The sequence below is a fragment of the Apostichopus japonicus genome, chromosome 22, assembly GCF_037975245.1.
Source record: "Apostichopus japonicus isolate 1M-3 chromosome 22, ASM3797524v1, whole genome shotgun sequence".
In the NCBI taxonomy this organism is placed as follows: domain Eukaryota; kingdom Metazoa; phylum Echinodermata; class Holothuroidea; order Aspidochirotida; family Stichopodidae; genus Apostichopus; species Apostichopus japonicus.
In genome coordinates, this window is record NC_092582.1 from 1,110,127 (window position 1) to 1,129,927 (window position 19,801).

Here is a 19,801-nt window from a genome sequence, read left to right on the forward strand (position 1 = left end):
TTTACTGATTTTTTTAATTTTGTTTTATGTTTATGATTAAATAATTTAATTACTATGTTTGGTCACTGTAACAACATTCTCATTAACTATTCTTTAACTGTAAATTATTTACATCAAACTGCTTCAATCTCAAAAAGCACTAATTCACATACTTTTGTTACAAGACAGTCTGTTTCCTCGCCAAGATCCCCGTTGGCAAATTTTCTGTCCTGAATTCTCGTATCCATGCGGACATTCTAAAGTGGCGATTGTACCGGGCGATTTAAAATAACGATCTTGAGCATGAGGGCGATACCTAAGATCCCATCCATTCCCGTCGAGTTCATTCTCGCTACATGGATCTGGTGATGAAAATACAGCAAAAGGATATCGTTTGTACTCTCGACGTATAAATAAAACTCACAGATACTATATGTTGCTTTTGAAAGGTAAATACGACTGAATATATGTAACATGTTATAATCAAATGTAAATAGTTATTAGCTTCAACCAATTACATATGATACAAGTCAGTTAGACCTTCCTTTTATCTGTTTTCCAGATATTCGTAAAAGAATAAACTAATTTACGCCTGTTCTGTCAGGCAACATAAGCAAAAACCCACTTTTAAGTAGGTATTTTGTTCACTGTAATCATACCTTAGACCAATTTCAATTATAACACGGCTTTCAACGAGGTCACCATGTATATTTTTTTGAATTTGGCTTGTCACAATTAAATATTAAAGGCGAATTCAATAAGTATGTAAACGGTCGCAAATGGAGACTTTGTTAAATACTGCTTTATCTGTCATAGGCTTAGGAAGTAGTGGGGGCAGGATTTGGTTACTCCCCCCCCCCCCCCCCCTCACACACACAAACCTCTGCCTCTTTCATTCAGCTGGATAATTTAAAACAGTTTCATCAAAAAATGAGTACGAAAATTGAAATGTTTAATGCGAAACTGATCCAATGTTATTCCACACATCGAATATTCGTCTCTCCTTATCTACATTTGGCTCTAAGCATCGTTGTTTGTATACAAATATATTAATATAAATATTTATCGCTGCTATCCCAGTCATAGCAAATACCACATTTTAGGTCATCTACGCTGAATTAGACTAAATAAGATTAAAATAAGAACTTGTGCATGAGGCCACAATATGTTTGTCGTAGATATATGTCTTTTCAACAATTATTCAATAATTCAGCTATCGTAGATAAGATTTACTGCATTTTGGAATTTCAAGTTAAAGTCAGGTTTCTTTGTAAGATCTGTTAAAATAGCGCGTCTGTCGATATCACACCAACAATATGTCTATAACTGTATATATATATATATATATATATCATTGTATTTTCATGTTTTAAAAATAATTATAGTGGAAGCGTAGGCCCATGCTTTTCAAACTTTTCTTATGAAAAGCACTTGTTTGCAGTTAACAATGTCAAATTGTGTATGATGATTAGGTGGTAGATTTCAATCCATTTAGGGTGTTTTCTTACCTTCGATACATTCAGGAAGCTCTCGCGTCCACTGTCCGGCGTCACAGGTAGATGCACCGTTTCCTCGTAATGTAAAACCGTCATCGCAAATGTAAGATCGGTCTGTACCATGTTCAACACGATCGCTTGAGTATACCACCCGACCATTATTCAAATTCTCACCTTCACAAGGAACTAATGAAATTAAAGAATGCAAAATGCAAAGGAAATTTCTTCGTTTCTGTTGAAATTTACATGGAGCCTGGAGTATTCTGAAATTGTTGCGTAAAATAGTATTATTCAAGACTCACAACTTTGGTTAAAAGAACAACGACAACAATATGGCTGCATTCATTTAATTAAATTTGTATATTCGTCAAGTCGTCAAGTCGTCAATTCGTCAATTCGTCAGTTCGTCAATTCGTCAATACGTCAATCCGTCAATTCGTCAATTCATCAATGCATCAATTCATCGAACTCATTTTTTTTCATCGGACGTCTGTTTTTCAAACATATTTAAGTAGGAAATAAAAGAAACTACTTGTAAATAGGACTGTGTATCTGTTGCACATAATTCGGATCGATCAAGATATATGCTCGCAAATCAAATCGGGGTTAAATTGCTTTCACTTTTATTGAGTCTGATTTTCTTTTATTTGTGAAGTTACAGGTTAAAAAAACAAGACGTCACTTACTCTTTCTACAGAATGGTCGCTGCCCATCCCAACTTCCAAGTCGACACGTCTGTTGTACATCTGTGGCATATCCATACTGTAGACAGTTGAAGGTGGCAATAGTTCCACCTAACCGGTATCCGGAGCCTGGTTCCGATTCAGGTGTGTTGTAGACAGCTTCCCAGTATCCAAAGTCAATTGATGATTCACTACAGGGCTCTAAAATTGAAAATGATTATATTTTCATTCTCAAAAAGGTGGAGTTGAAAAAATAGGTGTCTCTGTGCAGGTTTTTATTTAAAAGTTGATATATAATACATCAATAAATTTCATTTTCTCTATTTAAGAATGTCAGTTATTCTGCAATCGTTTCTAAGTGGCATCATACTCGATTGTTAGATCTGTACAGTTGTTAATATGAATCAAATAAATAATAATTCACAAGATATGTGCTCAGTTTGGTAGAAAATATATAAAAAGAAATGGATAAAATATGACTGAATCTTCTGGATAATTACTCAATATTATCCAAGCTCTAAATGTTCATGTTTGCTGTGAGATGTTTTAAAGAATCGTCACAAAAATTCAATTCTTACATCAATATATGTATCTGTGTGTACCTGTGGTCGTGTGGTGTCTTTTGAAAGTTTCTTAATTCATAAGAGGACAATACAATTACACATAATTTATGTTTTGGCATCTACAAACATAGTCAATATTACTGAGTATAGAACATTCAACCAGAAATACGATATTTATAACACGAGGATTTTATAAAGTATTTGAAAGTCAGTTTCTTCGTTGGTTTGTGTGTCACCTTGTGCTTGCATACACATACCTTCAATACACCTTGGTGGTTCATTAGTCCAAATTCCTAAATCACATGAACTTGATTTGTGGTGGCTTTTGTAATAACCATTATTGCACGTGAACGTTGCGGTGGTATTTTGTTCCAGTGTTAGGATTAAACGTGCATCTAGTGTATACCTAACTCGCCCGTTCTGTATGGCAATCGGTGGGCACAGAACTGGTACAAATGACAAAATGAAAAATGAAAATTGCGGTACAAATACAATTGATATTATCACAATTAGAAATAATAATAAAACGTATTGCTTTTACTATTTGGAATAAAAGATTTGTTTTTCTTGAAAACATCATAGAAAGGACAAAAATAGTATAATAACTAGCTCTGATAAAGGGTAAAATGAGTCATGAGCTATAATGGGCTATAAATAAATAATATATTCTGTGCAGCTATAGAAATTATAAAACTCGTTCTCGATGCCAGTCTTTTCTGAACAGACATTTATTTGGTTATAATTCAGATTTTTTTTCTCATTGATAACGCAGTTAATAAAGTTCAGGACAATATTATTTTTAATTAAATTCTTTCTTACTCTTCTCGCATGTAGGCATTGGAGAAGACCACGATTGGCCGCGTCTTCCGTTTGATTGACAGGTTGATTGACCTGGAGCGCCGTCTGGTATTCTATACCCTCTCCTACAGGTGAATGACCGAATTGTTCTTACTGGTTTGTATCTGCTGTTAGTACATGATATACCATCAGGATGACTGTAATTCACTGAAATGCCTGCGTCTTGAGTGACTTGGATTAAACAACCGACTAAAGAAGAGATCAAAGGAATAATGTTTACTAAATCGTTGAAAGCGAGATGTGAAATCAAACTTGTTACTACATGAGAAGTGCGATATGTATACTATCTATTCTTATGTCAAACTAAGAAAGAAAACAGAAATATATGATAGTGCGAAAGATGAAAGTGATTGTTCGCAAGAAATGTTGAAGAAGAGCATGAAAAGTAACGAGGTCTCTTATCTACGATGCAATGTAATGCGATGTAATATGCCCAATTGAAAACGTTGTTTTGCATCTTTGTGAGAAAGAAATAGATTGGACATAAATATAACACGTGAATGTAAAGTTGCATGCCTGGATCAGGTTTATACTCACTTTGTTATTCTGTATAAGTAGGCTAATCACAGAATGTTAAACTCTGTTATTCTCGTAGTGTACTTACGAAGACAGAGCGATTCTGGAGGTGGCATCCATTCCCCATCGATACATGTTAACTGTGATATCTGACATTTAAAATATCCGCTATTACATGTGTATGTTAGACCATATCCATCGGATTTAGTGGCACCATCTCTAACATTGTTCAGCCATCGTCCATAGTATGGACGAGTGGGCACAACGCAAGTAGCTGTAATTAAAAACAATAACATTTAAATGCGACAAATGGGACATATGCGACGAATGCATTCAAATGCGACCGCCCCCCCCCCCCCTCGCTTGAGCATATTTTTTATTGTATTTGTTTATGATATTGCTTGTGATATTGCTTTTAAAGTAGAAAATGCTTAGATGCAACATACAAGGCATGTGAAGTGCCATTTCCAGAGATCTGGGAGACATTTTCGGCCAAATTTATCTTTTACGCTAAGCGCCAACTGTTAGTGTCGCTACGCTTATATATTTGTCTACAAGCTTCGCCTTTTTTTGGCAAATTCCTCGCTACGCGCCTGTAGGCAATGTCTACTATTAACATTCAAATATTATGGCATCACTGTTTCATAACGTACCCGCCCTGTCATATTCACCATTCAGATGATTAAGGCTGAAAGTTGTTTCCATAAAATATTCATCAAGATGCACAAAATGTTCCGAAGAAAATTGAAACTAGACCCACTTTTTCGTCAAGAAACGTGTTTAATGTAAAATGTTTACTTTTAGAAAGTAAACAAGAACGGAGTAAAATTTAACCAAGCTTTTTAGCTGTTATGACAATAGCATTTCATACTTTCGTATTAAAAAATCCACTGGGTAACGTGTGACGTAATTAATTAATACAACAAGTAGGGTTCTATATTTGTCTAAACATTCCATGTAACAACAACGTGCATTTTCCATTCAGATGGCTCTACTTGGACGAAAATGTTCAGTGTTCCTCCACTAAGTAGATTTAGAAAGCATAGAGTATCAAATAGAACATTATCGATGATCCCAAATTGTTTCTCATTATTCAACAAAGTATCATTAAAATATCCAGCACTTCATGCGACGATGTAAAGGTCAAATATATCATGATTGCATAACAAGTTCTTTTCATGAACCCAGTGTGTACAAACTATACTCTTAAGTTTTCATTAAAGTGGTAAAACAACAATAACATGTATATATATATATATATATATATATATATATATATGTCCAATATACATTGGCCAGTTCTTAAACCTTATAAATATAAGGATTTCCATTGCAGCATGCATATGTCTAATTTACGTCAATAGCTTTAATGATATTGCAATGCCATGTTTGTACTTTTGTGTACTAAAGAACTCACCAACGCAAATCGGAGGGAGGTTAGACCATTGTTCATTCGATTCACATGTTATCTCGTTGGGGCCTCTTAAAACATATCCATCTTCACAGTAGAAACGCACGGAACCCTGATAAGGATATTCGGGTAAGGATTGATCGGAGCGAACATTCGATCGTACGTCTGCAGCTGGACACCTTATTTCTATACAACAGATCAACAAATGTAAATTAGTTTTTTTTTCTCTCTCTCTTTAAAATTCGTGCTTTGACCAGTTCGCCAGTAACGTCTGCGCTGTGTCTGGTTGAACACTAAGTGTACCTTATACTTTACACTACCAACGGAAGTATGGCTTACTATGACATAGACACATATGAGAAGAAAGTCTAGATATGCAAGTTACATAACGGTTTATTAGGTTTGGCTATTAACAATAAATACCTTTTGCAGGTGCCATGTGCGATAACAGGGAACATGCGAGGGGTAGCCGTTTCTTCAATCAATTCCTCTCTTTAAGAGTTTGTTGTATCAACTTTATCAACAAGGTAACAGGTCGATGAGCACCGCAAACTGACATGAATGTTTGACGGTGTTTCTTCGTTAAAATAGGTAAATGTTATAAAGTAGAATACACATCCAATAAAGAGCACAATTCAAGCCACTACACTACTAACTGATATATTAGCTCAATAGAAACACCGTCTGCCATTTAATAGCCAGAAAGTAAAGGCAACCCCTTTCTTTTCGCCACCTCTACTATTAACAATATATTGTTTCATTCACTCTAGCTGTCCATACCATTAACAATGAATTGTTTCATTCACTCTAGCTGTCCATACCACTAACAATATATGGTTTCATGCAGTATAGCTGTCCCTAGTGTTAACAAGAGATTGTTTCATGCAGTATAGCTGTCCCTACTATTAACAATATATTATTTCCTACAGTGTAACTGTACTCTACTATAAACAATAGATAGTTTCATGCAGTATAACTGTCTCTACTATTAAAAGAGATGGTTTTATACAGTGTAACTGTCTGTACTATTAACAAGAGATGGTTTCATACAGTATAGCTGTCCCTACCATCAACAATAGATTGTGTCATGCAGTATAGCTGTCCATACCATCAACACAATTTGGTTTCATGCACATTAGCTGTGCTTTAACTATTTGATTTTGTTCACACAGTAGAGCTGTTTTTACCATTCCTGCCATTAACAATAAAAAAAATGTTTTGGATCTTCACGATCTTTGTATTCAGTACTTGTTGTGTTTGTATTTAAACAAGTATTAGTATTAGAGGCAAAGCAACTTGAAATGCATTACATTCCATTAAGTAGACTGCTGAAAATAGGTATGGAAACTGCGCCATTACTGTGAAAAATGTACTTCATAAGTAACTAATAAAATTACCGACAATCTTCAAAAGCGTGACCAAAATACGTAAAACATGGTTAAGCATGTTCTTAGACGTTACAATGGCTAGGTATTTAGAAACAATAGGGAAGACGATGCTGATGCATTTTGAGACATTTAAGGCATAAATTATATCTAAAATGAGATGCAACGCTTTTCTTTTCTTTTTCCTTTTTGTGGCAAAAATGCGACTGAAGTCGTTCTCACAAAGCTGCCTTGGATATTGTACGGTTTATGCATGTGTCAAAACCTCTTTGTTTTGCAAAAAACATTATACTTCGTCTTAAAGGGCGACTTTAAGGCCCCAAATTAACTTGAAATGTGTTGAGACCATTCATAGCGTTTTAGAGCACTTTTGTGGATTTTTTTGTGGCTTTACAAAATAAATTATTATTATTATAATACACTGCTATCAATGTAAGTTGCATTTTGATAGCACTTAGTTCAACCGAGGCTCAACTTTTAAAGTGACTGACTAACTTAGTTTTTAAGACTACCAGGCACACCAGTAAGTGGGTTCCTTAGTTGCATCACAAGCCAGGATAATTCAATATGATCTGGAACTCTCATTCCACAGTAGGGAAACGCACCAGCCTTGGAGGGTCATGTGTCGTGCTAACAGGTGCTTCTAAGATATTACTTAACCCTCGTTCATTTCGCAGAGATAAGCATTCCGCAAAAAAAAAACAGAACGCCACTATAACGGGCATTTACGGTAAATGTGAGAATAATTGCTTACATTAATAAACGACTAAAATTTTGAGTTTTTCAAATAACTTAAAAAGCAAAGACATTTTTTTATTGGCATTGCGATAAAAAACTATAATGTTCTCACCTCTGCATGTTGGCGGTGCTGCCGACCAACTCCCGGTTGTTAGACACCTTATTTCGTTGGCACCTTCTAGGATGTAACCAAGATTGCATCGGAAAGCCACTTCACTGTCATATGAATAGTTATAACCAATCTTTTGGCCATGTAAAGGATTTTGGACAGATGGGCATCTGACAACTAACAAAACGAGAAATAAACGTGTCAGTGATTTTCGTCTCTTATCAAGAGATTCATTAAATGAGAATTGAGTGCCCTATTTGGGAGTTTTCTATATGAGGCCATAACCACAATTTACCCATAATGAAGTAAATCGTGCGTTCACGTTATTATTACACCACATAACATAATGCAACAGGAGCGATGTTAGGTGACGGCTATTCCATCCCACTACATTAATTTGTTTTCAAAGAATGGAGAAAAGAAGATTCCGGCCATTTCCGGGAAGTTTAACTTGCGGACATTTATCATTTGTGCTTTAAAATCACGGAGAGATATCTGAAAATGTTGTGGCTTCCAGTCGTTAGCACCTGGACAGCCGATATTCACAGCTGGTACAGCAACTACTGTTCATGTCCCACAACCGTACATCAGTATAACTACTTTGCGTTCGTAACACGGTAACATGTGTAACAGGTGGCACTAGTAGTTACTGACTAGATATGAGTATCGGGTGCACTGGACCACACCAATGTTCCTTCCTATGGTGGGCTGCTCCTCCTCATCTATCTGCAGTATTCCCTCAATCAGGAATAACCTCTTATATGCCTGTGTACAATGTACAATCTATAATCAGTATTCCCTCAATCAGGAATAACCCCTTATTACTGTTTACAGAGTACAATCTACCATGATCAGTGTTCCCTCAATCCGTGATGACCTCTTATTTGCCTGTGTGTTCACCAGACATAGTGAAATTAAACTCAAAAGGAAATTTGCTTGTTCTCTTTTTATTTTTCGTTGCTCATCTCTCTATCTCTCTCTTTTTCTCTTTCCCTTTTTCTCAGTCTTTAACTTGTTTTGTTCTGTCTTATACTCATTTCTCACTCAACCTTTCTCTCTGAAAAATAGTTTACAACCGACCACTGTCTCTAAAAACACACTATTCTGTTACTCCATACAATACATGCTAATTTTACATAACAAAAGCAGAATGGTTGGGCAAATATTACATTATATTTTAAAGTATTTGCCTATTACATAACATAGCAGGTACAAAATTGTTAGACTGCTATACTCTCTAGAACACTGTGTACAATCTACCATCAGTGTTCCCTCAATCAGGAATAACCTCTTTTGTCAGTTTCAGTGTACAATCTACCACAGTGTTCCCTTAATCAGGAATAACCTCTTATATGCCTGTGCACAGTGTAAAATCTATCAGCAGTGTTCCTTAAATCAGGAACAACTATTTATATGCCCTGTGCACAGTGTAAAATCTATCAGCAGTGACCCTCAATGAGGAATAACCTATTATACTGTGTACAGTATACAATATATCAGCAGTATTCCCTCAATCAGGAATAACCTCTAACATACCTGTGTACAGTGTATTAAACCCGATAAGTTCCATGCAGCTTGCATTGACAAAACTACGATACCATCCAGTTAGCAAAACATAACGATATAGATGATTTATGCCAGTGATAACTGGTATAAAAGTCTAAAGCATGCGACGTTAGTGCAGAAATTACAACTTCTCGAGATGGTAATTGAAAATATATCATTAATGAGCAAATTATTATTTAACTAGCCCTAAACATATTTAAATTACTTTTATAAATATGATCAGCAGTTTCGATCTGTATGTTTACCTTGACATGTGGGAGGGGGGTGGGACCAATCTTGATCAGTCTGACAGTGTGTTACATCCCTTCCGACTAGACGATAGCCCAAATCACATTCAAATCTAACAGAATCCAGATATAAAAAACTAGTTCCTATTCTTCGACCATTTAACAGAAACCCTGGATCTCCACAGCTTTTGCCTGTGTAGGAACGGAAAGAATTCAACGGTTATAACAACATCATGTGGTAACAAAATCAACAATTCTAGGAACGGTAATGGGCTTAACCTTAAGACTGCCGACTTGTCAATTGATTGTCAAGTACATGATCTTCCAATGATCTATATATATATATATATATATATATATATATATATATATATATATATATATATATATATATATTAATGCAACAGAACTAGTATTGTTCGATGTGGGTGACGGGCGCCTGCGGTGGAGTTGCGGTCTTCCTTGCCGGTTTCGAACCTCTGGACCTACAATCAGCGTCCATAGCCTAGTGGTTGGGGTGTCCGCGTGCAGAGCGGGAGGCCCGTGGTTCGGGTCCCGGTGGAGGCTGAAAGTTTTTTCACTGTTCTTGATTTTCCAACTCATTACGATTTTCATTTTTATATATATATTTATATATATACATATATATATATATATATATATATATAGGACTGAGCAGTTGATAATTAGTGGTCACATGCCGGTTCATGAGCTTCTCACATGACTGTTTGTAGTCACGTGCATAGGAGGTGAAGCCGGTGTTTATGACGCGTTGACAATATTGGTAGACTACAATGTTCGTAGAGAATGTTGAATGTGACATTGTTCAAAAAGGGTTCCTTAAACGGCTATAACACTGGGTCAGCTTTGGCTTGATTTGGTGATTGAAAGTAAAAAAATCACAGCAGTTTTTTTAAAAAGCCATGAGCACTACCACGAGGACGTGAGATGTCCAAGCAAGAGACCATGTTTGTTTCTTCCTTTTACGACCTGCCCATAGAGGAACTAACTGCAAACAAAACAATTAGATAATCCAATGCCAGACTGTACCCCTGTAAAAATATATCTGTGTTCTAGATAAGGGTCGTAAGTGCCTCATTTGAAACGCACATACAGATAACTTATGACTATGCGTGTATTTCTCACGATCATTATGACAATGCAATTGTTGTCTTTGATCTTTACAGGGACAAACCTAGCAGGTTGTACTCGTCTGCGACGCAACCAATTGATGCAGTAACAACCAATGTTGTGGAAAAACAACTCCTCTCCAAACGGGGCTGTAAGCTGCGCCTTTCAGGCTCAACATGTTGATGTTGTTAAAACCGCTATCGCAACTAGATTACAGATGATGCTAATGAATGGTACTCTACCATCCGACTGGGCAGCACTAAATGAGTATAATATATCGATCTACAGATAAATATTTGTTGATCGCGGCTCAGTATCAGGACAGTCCATCTTTATTCGAGATCTAAAGCTTCAAATGGTTTTGAAAGATTCATACAATGCAAACTAACAGTTTTTTTTTTATCAGATTTGAAACGCAATGAACAGAGCAATCTGTTTTGGGCATGTTTTGTGGTGGGTAGGCCTACTGTGAATGTGCATGTAATACGTACATACGTCCAGCTTTAAATATTCTCTGGCCCCAAACCCAGAAGCTCAATGCCTATTCGTAATAACGTCTCAACTTTCACAAAATGTGTTTATAATAGTCTTCTAGGACCTTCGTGTATTGATTTCAGCTGTAATTTGATCCCACTTATAGCAGTAAAGATGGTATATTCAGTATGCGAATGTAAATCAGTAGCTTTACATGATATGAACCAAATATGTTCCTTTCCTGGTGCCATTTGTAATTTTATGTTTTCCCTCAAATGCCTCCAACATTTCTATGCCAAAATTAACAAACGTTATCTTTGCGGTATGTCGGATTTATCACACTTTACACTATCACAAATATATTGACGTAAGCCATATCAATCACATACGCTTGTTGAATTTACTGCCAAACAATCTTACACTAACTTAATGTACATAAAAGTGCTTAAGATTTTGACTTCAATTAACCTTACCCGTCATCTTGAAGCAGAGAGATGCTTGTATTCAAAAACATAAACATACAAACATGAATCTCTGCAAACATCTAAGCTAACAGCCTCTGGTTGCAGTTGCTTTCAGAGTGACATTAGCTAAGTCCAAATGACCCTATATATAAAGATGCCACTCATTGTAGATCCTATGTATAAAGATCTTCGTTTGAACCTTGTCGTGTGTCCGTATTTAATTTCAATAAAGTCTCCTCAAAAGTAAAACCCAAAGCAGTGGCTTACGTCTGCAAGTAAAGTCAGGGTGAGTCCAGTTTCCTCGGTGGCAGTTAAGTACAGGCCGAATTCCTCCAACACGATAGTAACCTGGATCACAACTGTACGAAACGAAATCATTCCCTTCATAGAACTCACGATTGTCGCTTGGTCGAGCATTTGAAACTTCTGGTGGTGGCCCACATCGATCTAACAAAATATAGTATTTGGAACGTTTAGACAGCGTTTAACTCTGTTGTAGATTCACAATCATTTGATACACCATTGCATTCAACTTTGCGCGCTCCTTATAGATATTCTTATATCCCAACTACCCGCAAACTTCCACATAAATTTGGGGGCTGCTAAATACTATACTGTCATGTTTGAAACCTATAGCCAGTCTTGGCTAGGTTGGACTGCGAGGGTTGAAGTCACAGCCAAAATTTAGACATATTCTTCATACTGTCATTTGTGAAAATGAATATGCAAGACCGTTCTAGAAAGACAAAATGATTGAAACTAACCTTTTGGTAGGCACAATGTAGGTGACCCACTCCAGTCACCGTTGCCCAGGCATGTTCGCACCGCATCACCTCTTACCCGTTCGTAGTTTCTTTTGCACCAATAGGTTGCAATGCTTCCAAAATTCCTCGACTCCGGTAATATCGTCAAGGTAAAGTTATGGCCTCGTATCGGCAATGCAGGACAATAATTCTCTCTGTCTGCAAATATTTGGAGAGAAATTTGGATTACATTGCACCCTGATTATTTACTTACAAACTAACACTAGATATGTCGTAGTTTACTGTTTAAACGAATTAAAAATGTTGAGTGTGAAAAGTAGCACACTTTAAACATTCAATTTAATGTTAAAGTGACAAAGTGCGTAGAGAAAAAAAACATTAGATAATGTTTGATGTTATGTTGTTTTTCATGTTTCGATGTTCCACCGGAAACTGACATTAATAGTTGTTTTAGCTAACGGAAACGGCGTTAGAACGGTAAAAGTTTGAAAGCATTTTGAATAAACGATTCTCATTATAAGAGCTAGCTCACGCATAAATGTTCGTTATAGTAATGTAGTAATGAATGTGCAAAACTAAAAAGTGACTTTGTCACCGGTGAACCATATGCTTACTATTCAGGTGTTAGTTTTAGATTTCAAATTTGGGTTAAAATGTCGAATTGGAAGCCACCCGTCGTTATGATGTAATCCATAAGCCCTTGGGAATTCTCCCACATTCGTTGTCATAAAATAACTGCCTGGTGGCCTTGTATTGTATTTTGTATAGTTGTTGAAACCTTCTCATTTTCATGGTTTGTCAGATAAGCAACTTAAATGAAGTTCCAGTTCTCGAGAATGAACAGTTTCATGTATTTCCTTTTTCGAAACGCACAGTATTACTAGAAATGTTCACAAATTATGTGTTTCAGTATCTACTTCAATGACTATCCTTCGCTCTAGATGCAACACTGTATCCCTTGTTAGAAAAAAAAAACTGATCGCCTAGTGCACTTTTTTTTATAAGAAACTCAAGTGTTGAATATTTTGATCGACGGTTAGGCCGGTATATTATCATTAAATTTCATGCCACAAAGTAACAATGTCGGAATCATGTACACGACGCACTGCAATTTCATGTTTAGAACACCAGATACACATATTCTGTTGGTTTTAAACAGCCACTCCTAATACAGAACAATTAAAGTGAGTTCAATGGTACTGGTATAACCTCCAAAATATTTCAAATAGAAGCTATTCAAATCATGATCCTTCATATTAACACCTCAACCAATACATTTGTGTGCACCGCTTAACAAAAATATCTCAATTAGTTTATTTTGTGTACAAATGAAAATTCGTGTGCATGTCCATAGAATAATTTTGGGAAAGTCACTTGTGATATACCTTTACCATTGCTAGAGGGTGGAACCGATACCGAATAACATTCACGACATACTGCATACTATCCACACCTTTACGTTATCTATTTGTTAGTACGTCTAGTATTGTTCAAAACTTTTCTCAATTGATTCAACAGTCATCCACGTCGCAACATACCAGTCGGAATGCATGAAAGTCCACAGGCACCGTCACATACGCATGGTCGATTACGGAGGCAATCATTGTGACTTGTACAGGTTTTCATACAGCCTCTATTTTGTCTTGCAATCTCTTCTTCGTTACGTAGACACGCTTCATCTGGAAGGCAAGAAACATAACTTCATTCTTTTGATATTATATCTAATCGACTTAAAGGTATTATATTATTATTATTAGGTATTATAAAGAAATAAATGTATGTTACTAAAGAAATTTAAAAAATAAACAAATGATGTGTTCGTAGTCATAGATTGTATGTTATTATTTTATAGTATCAAAACATACACACTAACAGTGTTAGGTCCCTATCCGCGAGTTCATTGCTTTGAGCAACTGCCTACGTGATATTTTCTTTTCAAATCTTTAGGCTTCCGGATCGATACTGAGGTTAATACCTAAAGTCAGTGAATCCAGGGCAGCTGAAGTGTCTGATAGAATCACTTAGACATGTTGGCGCCATGAACGCCATTATACTCGTCTCATTCTAACTAACCAATCATTCCGACTCACATTCAATATTAATGAATATGCAGTTATATAATATCATTCATCAGAAACTTTCACCAAGAATATTTTATGCGCTGTTCAATTCATCTTATGGGCAGATGCCTCTCTGCGAATAGCGCTTGTGTCACATAAAGTTGTTGCCAACCAGTTGTGTGTTTATTTCTCACTATTATCATTCCAACACGATATTGTCATGAATCACAATAGCTAGAATCTCATGAACTTGTTTTTAAACATAACTAACTTATTTATATAAGTTAGGCTAAAGGATGTCAACTAGCAAAGGTCAAGCTTGTATTCCTACTCTGATGACAATATGCAAGTGGCTTCTTCCCTAACATTTCAAACCCAGATGCAATTGCTGTAAGAAATCCAGCAGGCACGTATACTATTTAGAATAGAGATCTTTGAACGAATCATAACCTACCATGTTTTATCTTCATTACCCCCTCCCAACACACCCTCTAACCCACACTTTCGTTTCCTCATAGATTAGTAAAATCATAATGCCATTACTATGATGTACTAATGTATGATATATTATACAAATAATGAATGGTTATGAGTGCAATAGTGCAAATATTTCATGAGTTTAAAGATGTAATTTGTTCCATTCAGCGAGGTGCATTTTATACAACACCTTCAAATGTGGATATAATTGGATGTAAAATGCACTCATGCAACGGATTGTTTTGAACAGACAGGTTCTCTGCTCTCTTACCATTGAAAAAAAGTGCTACCAAAAAAAGTATAGCGCATGGTTCTATCATCATAGCTTGCAATAGAGCGGATTTTGCATGCAATCGAAGAGCAATTGACCAATCAAATGGCCGGAATATAATTAGGTGTTGTATAAGATGTACTAATGTATGATGTTTGATGTACTAAAGACACAGCAAGCACTATGATGTACTAATGTATGGTGTACTAATAACATCGCCAGAACTATGATGCACTAATGTATGATGTTTGATTTACTAATGACAATGCCAGTACTATGATGCACTAATGTATGTTGTATGTTGTATGATGTACTAGCTATACCGCCAGTACTATGATGTACTAATGTTTGATGTATGATTTACTAATTTATGATGTATGATGCACTAATGTATGATGTACTAACGATACGGCCAATACTATGATTTACTAATGAATGATGTATGATGTACTAATGACACTGCCAGTACTACGATGTACTAATGTATGATGTACTAACGATACCGCCAGTACAAAGATGTACTCATGTATGATGTGTAATGTACTAATGTTTCCACCAGTACTATGATGTACTATCGTGTGATATGTGATGTAATAATGGTACCGCCAGTACTATGATGCACTAATGTATGTTGTATGATGTACTAACTATATCGCCAGTACAAAGATGTACTATGGTATGATGTATGATGTACTAATGATACCGCCAGTACTATGATGTACTGATGTATGATTTATGATGTACTAATGATACTACTAGTACCATTATGTACTGATGTATTATGTACTAATGATACCGCCGTTACTATGATGTACTAATGAACGATGTACTGACTATACAGCCAGTTCAATGATGTACTGTTATATGATGTATTAATGATACCGCCAGTACTTTGATGTACTGGTGTATGATTTATTATGTATTAATGATACCGCCAGTACTATGATGTACTGATGTATGATGTATTGTGCACTAATGTATGATGTACTGACTATACAGCCAGTTCAATGATGTACTGTTATATGATGTACTAATGATACCGCCAGTACTATGATGTACTGATGTATGATGTATTGTGCACTAATGTATGATGTACTAATGATACAGCCAGTACAATGATGTACTAATGTATGATGTACTAATAATACCGCCAGTTCAATGATGTACTTATATAAGATGTACTCATGATACCGCCAGTTCTATGATGTACTGGTGTATGATTTATGATGTACTTATGATACTACTAGTACCATGATGTACTGATGTATGATGTACTAATAATACCGCCGTTACTACGATGTACTAATGAACGATGTACTGACTATACCGCCAGTTCAATGATGTACTGATATATGATGTACTAATGATACCGCCAGTACTTTGATGTACTGGTGTATGATTTATTATGTATTAATGATACCGCCAGTACTATGATGTACTGATGTATGATGTATTGTGCTCTAATGTATGATGTACTAATGATACAGCCAGTACAATGATGTACTAATGTATGATATATTATGTACTAATGATACCGCCAGTACTTTGATGTACTGGTGTATGGTTTATTATGTATTAATGATACCGCCAGTACTATGATGTACTGATGTATGATGTATTGTGCTCTAATGTATGATGTACTAATGATACAGCCAGTTCAATGATGTACTAATGTATGATGTACTAATAATACCGCCAGTTCAATGATGTACTTATATAAGATGTACTCATGATACCGCCAGTACTATGATGTACTGATGTATGATTTATGATGTACTAATGATACTACTAGTACCATTATGTACTGATGTATTATGTACTAATGATACCGCCGTTACTATGATGTACTAATGAACGATGTACTGACTATACAGCCAGTTCAATGATGTACTGTTATATGATGTATTAATGATACCGCCAGTACTTTGATGTACTGGTGTATGATTTATTATGTATTAATGATACCGCCAGTACTATGATGTACTGATGTATGATGTATTGTGCACTAATGTATGATGTACTGACTATACAGCCAGTTCAATGATGTACTGTTATATGATGTACTAATGATACCGCCAGTACTATGATGTACTGATGTATGATGTATTGTGCACTAATGTATGATGTACTAATGATACAGCCAGTACAATGATGTACTAATGTATGATGTACTAATAATACCGCCAGTTCAATGATGTACTTATATAAGATGTACTCATGATACCGCCAGTTCTATGATGTACTGGTGTATGATTTATGATGTACTTATGATACTACTAGTACCATGATGTACTGATGTATGATGTACTAATAATACCGCCGTTACTACGATGTACTAATGAACGATGTACTGACTATACCGCCAGTTCAATGATGTACTGATATATGATGTACTAATGATACCGCCAGTACTTTGATGTACTGGTGTATGATTTATTATGTATTAATGATACCGCCAGTACTATGATGTACTGATGTATGATGTATTGTGCTCTAATGTATGATGTACTAATGATACAGCCAGTACAATGATGTACTAATGTATGATATATTATGTACTAATGATACCGCCAGTACTTTGATGTACTGGTGTATGGTTTATTATGTATTAATGATACCGCCAGTACTATGATGTACTGATGTATGATGTATTGTGCTCTAATGTATGATGTACTAATGATACAGCCAGTTCAATGATGTACTAATGTATGATGTACTAATAATACCGCCAGTTCAATGATGTACTTATATAAGATGTACTCATGATACCGCCAGTACTTTGATGTACTGGTGTATGATGTATGATGTACTAATGATACCGCCAGTACTATGATGTACTGCTGTATGATTTATGATGTACTAATGATACTACTAGTACCATTATGTACTAATGTATTATGTATTAATGATACCGCCGTTACTATGATGTACTAATGAACGATGTACTGACTATACAGCCAGTTCAATGATGTACTGTTATATGATGTACTAATGATACCGCCAGTACTATGATGTACTGATGTATGATTTATGATGTACTAATGATACAGCCAGTACTATGATGTACTAATGTATGATGTACTAATAATACCGCCAGTTCAATGATGTACTTATATAAGATGTCCTCATGATACCGCCAGCTCTATGATGTACTGGTGTATGATTTATGATGTACTTATGATACTACTAGTACCATGATGTACTGATGTATTATGTACTAATAATACCGCCGTTACTATGATGTACTAATGAACGATGTACTGACTATACCGCCATTTTAATGATGTATGATTTATGATGTATTAATGATACCGCCAGTACTATGATACAATTTGATGGGCATCCCATTCTACTTTGACTTTGAGTTTCTTTTCTTCATTTTTCAATGTGAAAATGAAAAATGCTTTTACAGAAAATAAACCAAGCCATAATTTTAAGTAAATTCGCTATATCCATAGAGAATTCCGTGGAAAACGAAAACAAACATAAATATTTCACATCATATGAAATTCAAGATAAAGATCTGACCTTTTCTATAGGTTTTTGATCGAGATTTTCATTAAAACTGTATGTGTAACTTAAGTTACTGGTTCTCTGTGTTTGTGTCTCATGATTCTAAGTGGGTAATGCAAAGAGAGATGTTTATTAAGATATCTACATCACGAAAAGCATTATCAACAACGATAATGCTCTATACTATTAACGAAACCCAGTTTAAAAGTTAATTCTCAAATGTGTGTTGTGTTTGCATTTCTTCAATTAATGCAAATGAAATATAACGTGACCATTGACTTTTTGTTCTGAGGGTCTGCGTGTGGCAAATCGGCCCTGCCGTTTGGAGGGAATGTTTGACACTAAATTGAAATGAAATATCAATTGAAATTATACCACGAGACCTTGATTTTTTAGACTTCGACATTCCCATTACACCTATAAAGGTAACATGCTAATTCAAATTTTTTGGAGTTATAGCAACAAATGACTATTTTACTTAATTAAACATCTGACCTAGAACTTTGACCTTTCGTTCTCAGAGTCTGCAAGACAGATTTTCTTACCATACGATACCATCCTACCACGTTTGAAGAAAATCGGCTTAGAGAATGCGAAGGATCTTTTGACACCACATTGCACAAATTTCCACATTTGAGCTTCAACCACGTGAGGTTTGACGTCACTTACCATAGTAATCGCATATGTGTATTGCAATTTGACCACTGAACTTTGAACTTTCTTTATGAGGGTCTGCATTACACAAGATCCCATCAATGTGCTACCTTTTTCTTCCCCACTGGAGTTATAACAAGAATACTATTTTTTTGCCAAAAAAAGAGAAGCCGTTTAGGTGTTGTTGACACAAAGTTACCGATGTAATAGACATAGGCTACACACGGGACAAAACGTTTTTTATCCCTCCAAGTTCCACTAGTATTGATGCCTGGTCATTATCCGTCACACTACGCGGGTGACCCTCCGAAACTCGTTACTCAGGGACATTACCATTTCCATAGAAAATGTTCAAAACTTGTTGGGTTAGTGCCTGGATAGGTTTAGAACCTGCGTTACTAATGACGTCATAGGGCTTAAGATGAGAGATCAAAAGTACTATAACAAAAAACAGCATTTCTC

At 35.7% G+C, this 19,801-nt stretch overlaps 1 protein-coding gene across 7 annotated transcripts in view; it reads right to left on the bottom strand.

The window, feature by feature from the left end:
• LOC139964061 (sushi, von Willebrand factor type A, EGF and pentraxin domain-containing protein 1-like) overlaps nucleotides 1–19,801 on the bottom strand; it is a 64,930-nt gene that overhangs the window by 39,687 nt on the left and 5,442 nt on the right. For 6 of the 7 annotated variants that reach the window (XM_071965411.1, XM_071965406.1, XM_071965410.1 and 3 more), the window contains exons 4-15: nucleotides 13,903–14,043; nucleotides 12,365–12,562; nucleotides 11,868–12,047; nucleotides 9,550–9,723; nucleotides 7,742–7,915; nucleotides 5,513–5,692; nucleotides 4,184–4,369; nucleotides 3,541–3,768; nucleotides 2,979–3,167; nucleotides 2,162–2,359; nucleotides 1,488–1,661; nucleotides 153–341 (exon numbers count right to left, since the gene is read on the bottom strand). In XM_071965411.1, the coding sequence (XP_071821512.1) occupies nucleotides 153–341; nucleotides 1,488–1,661; nucleotides 2,162–2,359; nucleotides 2,979–3,167; nucleotides 3,541–3,768; nucleotides 4,184–4,369; nucleotides 5,513–5,692; nucleotides 7,742–7,915; nucleotides 9,550–9,723; nucleotides 11,868–12,047; nucleotides 12,365–12,562; nucleotides 13,903–14,043 (2,211 nt within the window). The remainder of the gene's footprint in view (nucleotides 1–152; nucleotides 342–1,487; nucleotides 1,662–2,161; nucleotides 2,360–2,978; nucleotides 3,168–3,540; nucleotides 3,769–4,183; nucleotides 4,370–5,512; nucleotides 5,693–7,741; nucleotides 7,916–9,549; nucleotides 9,724–11,867; nucleotides 12,048–12,364; nucleotides 12,563–13,902; nucleotides 14,044–19,801) is intronic. The other variant, XM_071965407.1, reaches the window with a different exon arrangement.